The sequence below is a fragment of the Aedes albopictus genome, chromosome 1 (assembly GCF_035046485.1).
Source record: "Aedes albopictus strain Foshan chromosome 1, AalbF5, whole genome shotgun sequence".
NCBI classification, from domain to species: Eukaryota; Metazoa; Arthropoda; class Insecta; order Diptera; family Culicidae; genus Aedes; species Aedes albopictus.
This window is the reverse complement of record NC_085136.1, coordinates 175723833-175737213: the sequence shown is the minus strand read 5'-3', so window position 1 is coordinate 175737213 and position 13381 is coordinate 175723833. Positions and strand designations below refer to the sequence as shown.

The following is a 13381-nucleotide window of genomic DNA, read 5'->3' as shown; positions in this document are numbered from 1 at the left end:
TCGTTTAATTTCAACATGTTCGTCACTAGCGTGCACAGGGTTCTTGCTTAGGGGGGGCACTATAATACATAATGGTGCAATATATGTATGATCATGGTGCAAAATAGAATAATGGTTTTACACGCAATATGAATTCCCAAGTAGGGGTTTCAACATGTTGTGGTGCCAACATCACCAAGTACTTCATATTGGGATTCTAGAGAAGGCTTCGGATGGTAATGATTTCAAGGCAATACGAAACTTAAGGCTCAAGCATCCGTCATCATTTTTCGGAAAATAAAAAGCAGTTTTCTCGCTGCAAATCAAAACAAGGATCATGAGAATATATTCACTGCATTACATTCCTCATGTGGAGTACAGTGAATATATTTTCATAGCAAAAACTTTTGTTTTGAACGAAAAATCTGCTTTCAAATATTTGATGATGACGATGATTTCAATGACGAAAAGTTCAACGTTAAACATGAAGTCATTATCTCGACTCTTATAAAATTTTATAAACGTATCAAATACAATAGAGAATATCTAGAAAATTATCAATCATAGGAAAAAAAAAATATTGTCGTTGTGAAAGAATTTTGATCCTAGACAATTAATGATGCTAGGAGAATGTCAGAACTCCTAGATAAAATATTTTGATCGGAATCCTTATTGAGAAATTCTTCCAGGAGTTCCTTCAGAAAATTATCCAGGAAATTCTCAACGAATTTCTTCAGGAATTTCTTCAGGGATTCATCCATGAATCATTTCAAAAATTCCTTCTTAAATTCCTCCAGAAATTTCTCGAAAAATAAAGCCACAAATTCCTACAGAAATTCCTAAAAAAATCTTTCAAGAATTCCTCATGAAATTCCTCCAGGGATTTCTTCAGAAAATCCTCTAGGAATTTCAGCCAGAATTTCTCCAAAGAATCCTAAAAGAATGCCTCCCGGAACTCTTCCAAAAATTTCGCGAGGAATCTCTACAGGAAATCCTCCACAGATTCCTCCAGTAGTTCCTCCAGGATTTTTTTTCTGGAATTCTTTCAGGGATTCAACAATGAATTTCTTCTGAAATTCCTCCAGATATTCCTTTAGAAATTCCTCGAGGGGTTCCTTCAGGCATTTCTTTAGAAATTCCTCCAATATGCAAACAGTGATTTCTTTCAGGAATCCCTCCACGGATTCTTGCAGAACATCCTAAAGGAATTTCTTCCAAAACTCTTCCAGGAATATCTCCAAGCAATCCTGTAGGAATTTCTTGAGGATTTTTTCCAAAAATTTCTTAAGGAATTTCTCCAGGGATTCATTACTGAATTTCTTCAGAAATTCCTCAGAAACTTCTTCCATAAATTTCTCCAGGAATTCCTTCAGAAATTCCTCGAGGAGTTCTTTCAGACATTTCTCCAGGAAGCCTTCTATATTTCTCCAGAAATTCTTCAAATAAAACCCCCAGGAATTCCTCCAGTAAATACTCCTGATATTCCTCCAGAGATCCCTCCTGACATTTTTCAAGGAAAACTCCCGAATGTCTGTCTGTCAGAATTCCCCTAAATATTTCCTCCACGGATGCCTCCATAACATGCTAAAGGAATTTCTCATGGAATTCTTCCAGGTATTCCTCAAGTAATTTATCCAAGGATTTTTCCATGGATTCTTTCAGGGAATTCTCAAACAATTTCATCAGAAATTCCTTCATGGATTTCTTCAGAAATTCCACAAAAAAACCTCCAGAAATTCCACCAGGAATTCTTTCAGAAATTTGTCGAGGAAGAACTCCTGAAATTCCTTCAGCAGTTCCTCCAGGCATTCCTCCAGAAAATCCTCTAGGAATTTCTGCCTGAGTTCCCTAAGAATGTCTCCCGGAACCCTTCCAAGAATTCCTCGAGGAATTCCGCAAGGAAGTTGTCCAGGAAATTCTCCACGGATTCCTACAGGAATTTCTTCAGGATTTTTTCCAACAATTTATCCAAGAATTCCTGCAGGAATTCATTCATAAATTTCTTCAGAAATTCCTCAAAAAATTCCACCAGGTATTCGTTTAGAATTTTCCCGAGTAGTTCCTTCAGACATTCCTCCAGAAATTCCTCCGAGATGCCTCCAGAGATTTCTCCCCGAAATTCATCCATGGACTCCACTAGAAAATCCTAAAGTAATTTCACCCGAAACTCTTCCAGGAATTCCGGGAGTTCCTCGAATGATTCCGCGAGAAATTCCACGAGGGAATCCTCCACGGAATCCCTCCAGGATTTTTTCCTGAAATTTCTTCAGGAATTCCTCCAGGGATGCAATAATTAATATCTTCAGAAATTCCTCCTGATATTCCTTCAGAAATTCATCGAGAAGTTCCTTCAGGCATTCCTCCATTAATTTTCCAGGAAGCCTCATATATTTCACCAGAAATTCCTCAAATAATTCCTCTGGTAAATACTCCAATAATTCCTCCAGAGAATGAACTGTTATAATTCCTACAATATTTCATCTAGGGATTCCTCCAAGAATCGATCCTCGCATTCCTCCAGATAGTTCTAAATGAAACGGAACTTTTCCAGGAACTCCTCCTAAAATTCCTCGAAAAATTCCCCCATGGATTCCTCCAGGAAATTCTCAGGACATTTCTTCAGGAATTCCTCCGAGGATTCATTCATGAATTTCTTCAGAAATTCCGCAAAAATTCCTCCGCAAAAATTCTATCAGAAATTTCTTAAGGAAGAGCGCCAGAAATTCTACTAGGGGGAGAATTTTCACCAGAACTACAGGGATTTCTCCTTGCATTCTTCAAAGAATTCCTCAAGAACTTTTTCTAGGAGTTTCTCAAGGAGTTCCTGCAGGGATTCGTTAAAAAATTTCTTCAGAAATTCTTAAAAAAATCCTGCAGAAATTCCTCCAGAAATTCCTTCAGAAATTTCTCGAGGAGTTCCTTCAGAAATTTCTCCATGGAGCCTCATATACACTATGTTTCTTCTATTTATGACTTAAATAATGAGCTTTAAAAAAAACTTGACATAATTTAAAATTTTTAACACGGAAGAAAATTATAACGATTAGATTATTTTTATAATAAAACACCAAATTTTCTTAAATTTCAACATCGTTTCAAAATTCAAGTTGCTAATTATAGTTCATTTAAATTCTCTCCGATTGTCTTGATTACAGATATGTTTTGAAAGAAATTAACAACATAGGCAGCAATTCATTGAAAAAGTAATGGGATGCATATTCAAAATAGACCAATTTACTAAAAAATCATAAAATTAATGAAATCGTTATAACTTTTTCTCTTGTTAAAAATTTCAAGTTTAGTCACACGTTTTTCAGAGCTCAATATATAAAACATAAATGGACAAAATTTTATTGCATTCGGTTCATTGAATCCGGAGATATGACCGCTCAAAGTTGGCTATCGGATAATTCTACCTTTTTTTGAAATGCTTGTAACTTCGTGCAGAATAGCCCGATCTTTTCCAAATTTTGTTCACTGATACACAACTAGTTGATCAACTCACAGTGAAAATTTGAGAATATTTGATGCACTTTTCGAAAAATTACAGCTAATTGGACATTTTTTGAAAAGTGAAAATTTTGCCTGTCCCGATCATTTTGTCTATCCCCTGTAGAGTAGAAATGAGAAAAATAATAATTCGATATTACATGTGTTCTCCGAATCTGATAAATAATCTTATATAAATTCCCTGGTTTCATAACAATAGATCCAAGCAAGAATTCATTCTTTTTTTTTTACTAGTTCATTTATTTGGGGCTCAATCGAAGAATTCATTCTAGTTAATTTAAGCTACACAAAACATTCAACATATCAATAATGAGTAGTCTCTCTTCTGTTATTAATAAGCTCAAACAGCCTTTTCAGGATACTTTTAATTGGCTTTAAATGGATTTTATTCCACGTTCAAACAACTACACGGTTTAAATTTGGAAAACATCCGTACGGCTTATTTTATTTACACACTGCTTTTATAATTAACCCTAAAAATTCTCAATTGGGTTCTAGTCAGGGTAAGAAGCTAACCATTCTTTAATCTGAATAAGCATTTCACGAAACTAAGCCATAGTTGCTTGAATCGTGTTAACAAAAGTATTCATGATCTTGATAAAACTTTGGCTAATTTGTTTAACGGCGTTGCTGCAAGAAACGGTAGTATACTTTTTTCAGGCTCAAAAGCTCGGCACATCCCTGAATGCCCGTCAATTCGAGTCGACAGAACCCTCTCCATACCATCATGACGCCACCCCCGAGAGGTTCCTTGAGAAGTAACGTGGTTATTTTCGTAAATCTCACCAGTACGAAAAAAGCCATTCGGTCGATACAAGCTGAACCTCTTTCCGACCTAAAAGGTCTCCCAAAGTGTCAAATATCCTTGAAAAGCCAATCTAATAAATATTTAAACAAATAACAGTTGATTCGCCGCATGTTGAAGGACCATCCTATCTTGATATTTCGAGATGAGCAGAAGGAACTGTAATTTTTTGAAGAATTTAGAGATCGAAATGAAGAACCAATTTTTAAACTTTCGAAACTAAGAAAAACCTTCACCAAACAGATATAATTTCACCTTCTCGGAATAATTTGCACCTTGGAAACCAGGTACAGTTAACCTGTAAAAATAGTATATTGACAAATCGAGAGAAAATCTAGAACAAATACCATGGGGATCGAATAAAGACAGGGAGATAAAGTGATATTTACCATCAAATAACTGTAATCAGTTTTGTACCTTTTAATTCCGCCCTCTATGCCGCCCTATAGAGGGTAGCATTAAAAGGTACAAAACTGAATACACTCATTCGAGGAGGGTATTCTGCATAAAGGGTTCAAAAAGTCGGCACAAGATGATATTTGCCTGTAGAACATCAAGATGACACCACAACTGTAGTACCTACCTACTTTACTCTAATCTCAACGCATGTTATCGCAATAATATTTTGAGCACAAATCCTTATGATGGCTCAAAAGTTGTGGAGCTCATTTCATTTTTTCACGTTGATCGTGTGGACATTTTTTCAGGACTCTATAAATTGTCAAACGCGAGACGTCTAGTGCTACCTAGTTCTTTCTTTAACTGGTTCAAACTTTTTAGCGAGTTGATTGCGATCCTTATTCCCCTTAGACTATCCCCACCAGTGCGTAGTAAGTCGGTGAGTAGTAGAGGTGTGCAAATCGGTTTCATCTCTGATACCCACCCGTTTTCGCACCGTGCGTTCACATCATCGTTGGTAAAATACCACCTGATCTCCCCACCGGTGGTTGGTAGTAGAACTTCATATCGTAAACAAAATACAGAGTAGCAAATAAATGACAACATCATGTTTTGTTGCTCATATTGTCGTACACGATTGTACGAAAGCTCTGGAATGTTGATAATTATTTCCTCAAGTATTTCGTTAGAATTCTTAAATCCCTGGAGAAATTTCTAGTGTAATCCCTGAAGAAATTCCTCGAGTAACTTCTGATGGAATTCCTGGAGGAATCCTTGAAACAATCCATGATAGAACTCCTTGAAGAAGCTCACTTATGAATCCTTGAAAGAACTTCTGGAGAAATTCCTGAATGCATTTCTGAAGATATCTCTGAAGGAATTGCCGAGGAATCCCGGAAGGAATTCCTGGAGCAATCTGGGAAGAAATTCACGGGTCAATTTCGGAAGGAATTCCCGGGGAAAACCCAAAAGAAAAAGCACAAACCAATTTGCACAAAATGCCCGGAGAAATCCCGAGGGAATCCCGAGAGAAATTCCCGGGGAATCTCGGAAGGAATTTCCGGGGGAATCTCGGAAGGAATTCCGGGGAAAATTTGGAAGGAACTGCTAAAGAGTCTCGGGGAAATCCCAGAAGAAATTTCCGGGGAAATCTTGGAAGGAACTGCCGGGAGAATCCCCAAAAGGAATTACCGGGGAATCTCAAAAGGAACTGCCGGGAGAATCTTGGAAGGAGTCGTGGATGGAACTTCCGGAGGATTCTCAGAATGAATTCCCGGGGGAATCCCCGGGGACATTCCTGGAGGAATCCCCGGGGACATTCCTGGAGGAATCCCCGGGGACATTCCTGGAGGAATCCCCGGGGACATTCCTGGAGGAATCCCCGGGGACATTCCTGGAGGAATCCCCGGGGACATTCCTGGAGGAATCCCCGGGGACATTCCTGGAGGAATCCCCGGGGACATTCCTGGAGGAATCCCCGGGGACATTCCTGGAGGAATCCCCGGGGACATTCCTGGAGGAATCCCCGGGGACATTCCTGGAGGAATCCCCGGGGACATTCCTGGAGGAATCCCCGGGGACATTCCTGGAGGAATCCCCGGGTACATTCCTGGAGGAATCCCCGGGGACATTCCTGGAGGAATCCCCGGGTACATTCCTGGAGGAATCCCCGGGGACATTCCTGGAGGAATCCCCGGGGACATTCCTGGAGGAATCCCCGGGGACATTCCTGGAGGAATCCCCGGGGACATTCCTGGAGGAATCCCCGGGGACATTCCTGGAGGAATCCCCGGGGACATTCCTGGAGGAATCCCCGGGGACATTCCTGGAGGAATCCCCGGGGACATTCCTGGAGGAATCCCCGGGGACATTCCTGGAGGAATCCCCGGGGACATTCCTGGAGGAATCCCCGGGGACATTCCTGGAGGAATCCCCGGGGACATTCCTGGAGGAATCCCCGGGGACATTCCTGGAGGAATCCCCGGGGACATTCCTGGAGGAATCCCCGGGGACATTCCTGGAGGAATCCCCGGGGACATTCCTGGAGGAATCCCCGGGGACATTCCTGGAGGAATCCCCGGGGACATTCCTGGAGGAATCCCCGGGGACATTCCTGGAGGAATCCCCGGGGACATTCCTGGAGGAATCCCCGGGGACATTCCTGGAGGAATCCCCGGGGACATTCCTGGAGGAATCCCCGGGGACATTCCTGGAGGAATCCCCGGGGACATTCCTGGAGGAATCCCCGGGGACATTCCTGGAGGAATCCCCGAGGACATTCCTGGAGGAATCCCCGAGGACATTCCTGGAGGAATCCCCGAGGACATTCCTGGAGGAATCCCCGAGGACATTCCTGGAGGAATCCCTGAGGGAATTCCGGAAGGAAAATTCCGAAGGAATCACCAAAGGAAGCCCTAGAAGAATCTCTGAGGGAATTCCTGGAGAATTTTCCGAAGGAAATCCTTGACGATTTTCCAATTAAAATCCTTGATGATGATGATGATGATGCTCCGAAGGAATTCCTGACGAAATTTGTAGAACAATCCTTGAATGACCTTCAGGAGGAACCCTAGACGGAACTCCTGATAAATGGATCTCTAGAGGTACTTCTGGATGGTGAAATGTCTGGAAAATTTCGGAGGGAGCTTCAGGAGAATTTTTTGTTGGCACTCCTATTGTAATCCATGAATTAACTCCAAATAAACTGAAGGAATTCGTGGAAGCATCTCATGGAACCTCAAGGAACACCTGGAGAAATTCGCCAAGCAATTCCTGGGAATATCCCCGAAGGAATTGCAGAAGTATTGTGTAGTGTTTTTGGAGAAGCACTACTATGTGGACGAGTGTGGAATGGTGCCATGAGGCCAGCAAATTAGCTGGCGCTTTTATTAATTGATTGTCACCTATTTTTATTCTACTTGGGGCAATTCTGGATTGCCGAAACATTTGCACGTTCCCGGAGGAAACTTCAAGGAAGTTTTCGTATATTCAGGTATAGAAATTGGTCGTTCTTCGATTTGTTCCGACAATCGAATCTTGCGCCACATCAAACCTCGCCCGGCATGAAACATTATGTTTAATATGTGCTTATTTGTGACAAACGCAATCATAAATGCATGATAACAGGATAACAGTTTCAAAAATTATCAAAGATAATCACTTTTTTATGTTTAACTTGTACGAAGTTGTCTTGTTTTTGTTTGTTATTCGGATAGAAATCATAAAAAAGTTAATATCAAATGCGATAGCAACGGTTGGGTCTAGTTGCTAAATATATGAATCCACTGTTCACCGGGAAGGTAGGTTGTCATTTCCAAACCGATTTGGCAACGATTGGTGGGGTTCGTGCGTTATGATGGCGGTTGCCAATTTGGGTTTACTCACGCATTGGTGGGCATCGTCTTAGTGCGATTAGACAGCTTCCTTGAGTTTTCTTTCTGTCGTATTGAATTGGATCTTAAAAGAAAATTACAACGGCACGATGAAATCTGCTTACACGACGAGAAATTTCACAAAATGTTAAACAGATGTCTTGGTATGTCAAAATCTTTCTTATTTCAACTTCAGATATATATTTTGCACAAGGCATATTATAAATTGAAGTTTACACGCAACAATACGTCAAACGCCAAAATAAACTTGAGCACAGACCCTAAAACAACGCGTTGATTAGGCACAACAGATGACTTACACGTATTGGATCTATAGTCATGAAACAAAGGGATTTCAGTTTTTTTTAATTTATCTGTGTGCACACATGTTCATGAATACAATTACATGGCAGTATGTGTAAGGTATAATGTAGTACAGTGGTCCTCAGGCTTACTGTATACGCGGGCCACAATAGAATTTTACAAGAAGGCTGCGGGCCGCAATGCATTTTACAATCCACTTTGATCAAATTTTAATAGATATGGTTGTTTTTCGGCTTTCACAGTTGGGAGACCAGCTAAAATGTTATTTTTTACTCTGATCCAACGGACCTTTATTGGTTATTTTCTGAGGATTGGGAAAAAAGACCAATAAAGGCCCTAAACGTCCTATCAGAGGTAAAAAATAACGTTTTAGCTGGTCTTCCGACTGCAAAAGCCGAAAACCATGCCGTACAAGTTTTCACAGTCAATAACCCCCAAACTAAAATATTAATAGAGTTTCAGGATTTAACTTCGACATATAAGTCATCCTTTATAACATTCACAATACGCGCGACGTGAGACGAAACATAACACTTATAGTTCTTACAATCGTCAAGATATTAAAATTTACCTTTCGTCGACCGGTTTCGGGCGCGATGTCGCCCATCAACAGGACAATGTCCGACTGATTGCCTTCAGTTTTCGTACGATGTTCGTACACGTCCGAAGAGAAGAGATGCTACTGGGGAGTCGTGTCTACCAGACTAAAAAGACACGACGCAATGGGCGGGTCGTCTTCATTCATCAACGGCCTTCGTGTGTTGCTGATGAACATTGACTCCCAAGGGTTTAAGTGTAACGTTTTTCTTACGCTTTTGACGAGTTTGGCATTATTCCAATCAATTTCATGTTGGGAGTCTACTGTATGCGCTGCCACGCTGGATTCGGTTGCTTTGGAAGACTGGACAGCATTTTTGTGCTCTTTTAAACGGACCTTTACTTTCCGGCGAGTTTGGCCAATGTAAACTGCCGGGCAGTCCTTACATGGTATCTCGTATATTCCGGATTGTTCATCCGGCGGTACCTTGTCCTTAAGGTTGCATAAAAGGTCACATAGGGTCTTGTCGCTCTTATGCACAACGTGTAGGTTTTGTCGGCGAAGGGCTGTTTTTATTTGATTGGTTATCCTGGGGTAAAACGGCAAGCTAATTCTTCTGGTTTCTTCTGGGTTCTGTTGAAGGGTGGTAATGTTCCTGCGGTGGTTTTTCCGTTTGTGCTTCTTCAAAATTTTGTTCACAAAAGGCCTGTCGTATCCGTTCACCTCAGCTGCTGTATACACACGACTTTTTTCTTTTTCAAACTCGTCGCGCTCCATGGGTATATCGTACAGCCGGTGTGCCATGGAGTGAAAAGCAGCTTGCTTCTGAGCTCCAAAGTGATTGGAGTCAGATGTGATATACCTATCCGTTGATGTGGGTTTGCGGTATAACCCGAACTTCAACGTGTCGTCTTCCTTTCTGGTGATCAATAAATCGAGAAACGGTAGGCTCCCTTCCACTTCTCTCTCTACAGTAAAATTGATTGTGTTGTGTTGTGAATTTAGCATCGCCAGAGTCTGCTCGAGGTAACGCTCCTTCACCGGGGCGAAAACATCATCTACATATCGCCACCAGATTCTCGGAAACAGTTTTTTCTTCTGAGCTTCATCCTCGAAGTCGCTCATGAAGAGGTCTGCAAGCAGTGGGGACAACTTGCTACCCATGCTAAGTCCAAACGTCTGTTTATAAAACTTTCCCCTGAAGGTGAAAAAGTTTTGATTCATGCATACCTGAGCTACGGATAGATATGCCTCTATATGGTTGGGTGGAGCACGGCTGCGTTCTAGATGTCGGCGTAGGCTGTGCAGGGCTTCGGTGACGGGTACGCTGGGAAACAATGCGGCGACATCAAACGAAACTAAAATTTCCCCCCTCCGCAATTTGAAACCCTCCAATCTCTTCACCAAATCGATCGAGTTTTTCACACTTTTCCCATGCCTAACAGGGTACTTCTTCATCTCATTCACCAGCCAAGCTGCCAGTTTTTCCGTGGGGGTGCGGATGTTGGAGGAAATGGGTCGCATTCCAATGGGATCTTTGTGAATCTTCGGTAGACAGTATAAAGATGCCACCGTTGGATTCGGAACATGAAACTTTCTTTCAAGTTTCTCGTCGCCCATCAGATGAGCCACAGTCTGTCGCGTATGATTTACTTCCTCAATCATTTTGTTGAGAGGATCTTTGGTTTTGCCGTTTTTGAATTTATATTCCTCATACGGACCGGCACTGATCATTGCATGGACTCTCGAATCATAGTCTTCTCGATCCATTACAACCACAGCATTCCCCTTATCTGCTCGGGAATATACCACGTCACGGGCTTTCAGCTGCCGAATTGTGCACCAAGTATCGAAATTTGGGCACTTTCCGTTCTCCCTTTTGCTTGCCGTTCGCAAAAGGCATTGCTTCACGCTGTGACGAGTAGCTGATTTAGCAGTGTGGTTATCGTATTGGATGGCGCTTTCAATGTTATTGACTATATCGGCAAGGGGAGCGCATTGAGGAGAAACAGCGAAATTCAACCCTTTGTTGAGCAGATCCAGCTCTGCTTGTGTAAACACGGTGGACGAGAGATTTACCACAAAATTTTTGATGTTCTGTGGTAATCGTCTCGCTCTCGGTATCTGCGTGCTTTCGAGGGAGCGTAACTTTCGGCGATGTCGTTGTTTGGTATCACGCACTTGTTTTGGTAGATTACGGGTTACACTATACAACGCTTCTTGCCAACACACTTTATTTTCTTCTTCACATCTACGCACGACACACTCGGTTATTGTGTGGAATAGGATTTTTTTCAGGAATTTCTTCAGAAATTCCTCCCTCCATGGATTCCACCAGATTTTTCTCAAGGATTTTCCAAGAAATCCTTCACGGAATCCTCCACATAATCCTAAATCAACTTCTCCTAGAACTCTTCTAGGAATCCTCATGAAATACCTCCAGGGATTGCTGCCGCAATTCCTACAGAAAGTTCTCTAAGAATTTCGGCCAGAATTCCTCCAATATTGTCTCCAGGTATTCTTCCAGAAATTTCACGATTAATTCCTCCAAAAAATCCTAAAATATTTTTTCCGGATATTTTCCGGGAATTTCTCTAGGAATTCCTCCAGAGATTTCTTCATGGATCCCTCCGAAATTTCTTCGGGAATTCATCCATGAGTTTCTTCAGAAATTTCTCAAAAAAATTCTTTATTAATTCCTCGAGGACATTCCTCCAGGAAGCTTTAAATATTTGTCCAGAAAATCCTTAAAGAAGTCATCCAGGAATTTCTCCAGTTATTCCTCTAAGAATTCATAAATGAATTCCTCCAAAAAAAATCTGGAGGAATTTATCTAGAAATACCTCCCGGAATGCAAACATGGATTCTCCCCGAAATTTCTCCAGAGATTCCTGAAGAAAATCATCCAGGAATTTCTCCAGGAATTCCTCCAGGAATGTTTCGCAAAAAAAATACCTCAAAGGAATTCTTTCGGGAATTCCTCCAGAAATTCCTCCATTCATTCCTTCAAAATTTTCTTCAGTAATTCCATCTTGAATTTCTACAGGGATTCCTCCAGGAATTTCTGCAAGGATACCTTAAGGAATTCCTGCTCGGATTTCTCCAGAAAATCCTGAAGAAATTTGTCCCGGAACTCTTCCTAGAATTCCTCGTGAAATTTTTCCAGGGATTTCTACAGAATTTTTTTCAGGATTTTTTTCTGGAATATTTTCAGGAATCTCCTGGAACAACTATAAAAAATTCTCTAGTTTTTGCTCCAGAAAATTCTCTAAAAATATCTTCATGGATACCCCCAAGAATTCTTCTAGGTATTCCTCCATGAGTCCATCCACGGATTTCTCCAGAAAAAACTTCTCCCGAAACTGTTCCAGAAATTTTTCAAAGAATTCCTTCAGGAAATCCTCCAGATTTTTTTTCCAGGAATTACTTCATTTTTTCAGGAATTTCTCCAGAAAAATCTTTAAGGATTCTTCCAGAATTTTTTCTAGGAATTCTCCAGGGATTCATCCTTGAATTCCTTCACAGATTCCTTCAGGAATCCCTCCTAGGATTACAGCAGGGATTTTTCCCGGATCTTTTCTGGGAATTTCTCTAGGAATTCCTTTAGGGATTTCTCCATGGATTCCTCTAGAAATTTCGTCGAGAATTCATCCGGGAGTCCATCCATGAGTTTCTCCAGAAATTACTAAAAAAAAAAGCCTTCACAAAATCCTCGAGAAGTTCTTCTAGACATTCCTCCGAGAAGCCTTAAATATTTGTCCAGAAATTTCTTAAAGAATTTATCCAGGAATTTCTCTAGTTATTCCACCAAAAAATTCTTCAGGAATTTATCCAGAAATACCTCCCTGAATTCAAACATGGATTCCCCCAGGAATTTCCCCAGAGATTCCTCAAGGAAATCATCCAGGAATTTGTCCAGGAATGTTTCGCAAAAAAATCCTCAAAAAATTCTTTCGGAAATTCCTCCAGGAACTCCTCCATTATTCCTGCAAAAATTCCTTCGTTAATTCCATCTTGAATACCTTCGGGAATTTCTACAGAGATTCCTCCAGGAATTGCAAGGACTCCTAAATGAATTCCTGCTCGGATTTCTCCAGAAAATCCTGAAGAAATTTCTCCCGGAACTCTTCCAGGAATTCCTCGAGAAATTTCTCCAGGAATTTCTACAGACATTTTTTCAGGATTTTTTTCTGGAATTTTTCAAAGAATCTCTCCAGAAATTTCTCCTGGGACAACTATAAAAATTTCTCTATTAATTGCTCCAGAAAATCATCTTAAAAATTCTTCATGGATTCCTCCAAGAATTCCTTTAGGTATTCCTACAAGAATTTATCCACGGTTTTCTCCAGAAAACAATCTTCTCCTGGAACTGTTCCAGGAATTGTTCGAAAAATTTCATCAGGTATTCCCCCATAGATTTCACCAGGAATTTCTCCAGGAATTCCTCCAGGGATT

At 40.9% G+C, this 13381-nt stretch overlaps 1 protein-coding gene across 1 annotated transcript; it reads right to left on the bottom strand.

The window, feature by feature from the left end:
- Positions 1-9067: 9067 nt before the first annotated feature.
- Positions 9068-10696, bottom strand: LOC134289912 (uncharacterized). Its single transcript, XM_062856670.1, has one exon. It carries the CDS (start codon positions 10694-10696, stop codon positions 9068-9070), a length of 1629 nt encoding a protein of 542 aa, XP_062712654.1.
- Between the last annotated feature and the right edge of the window lie 2685 nt (positions 10697-13381).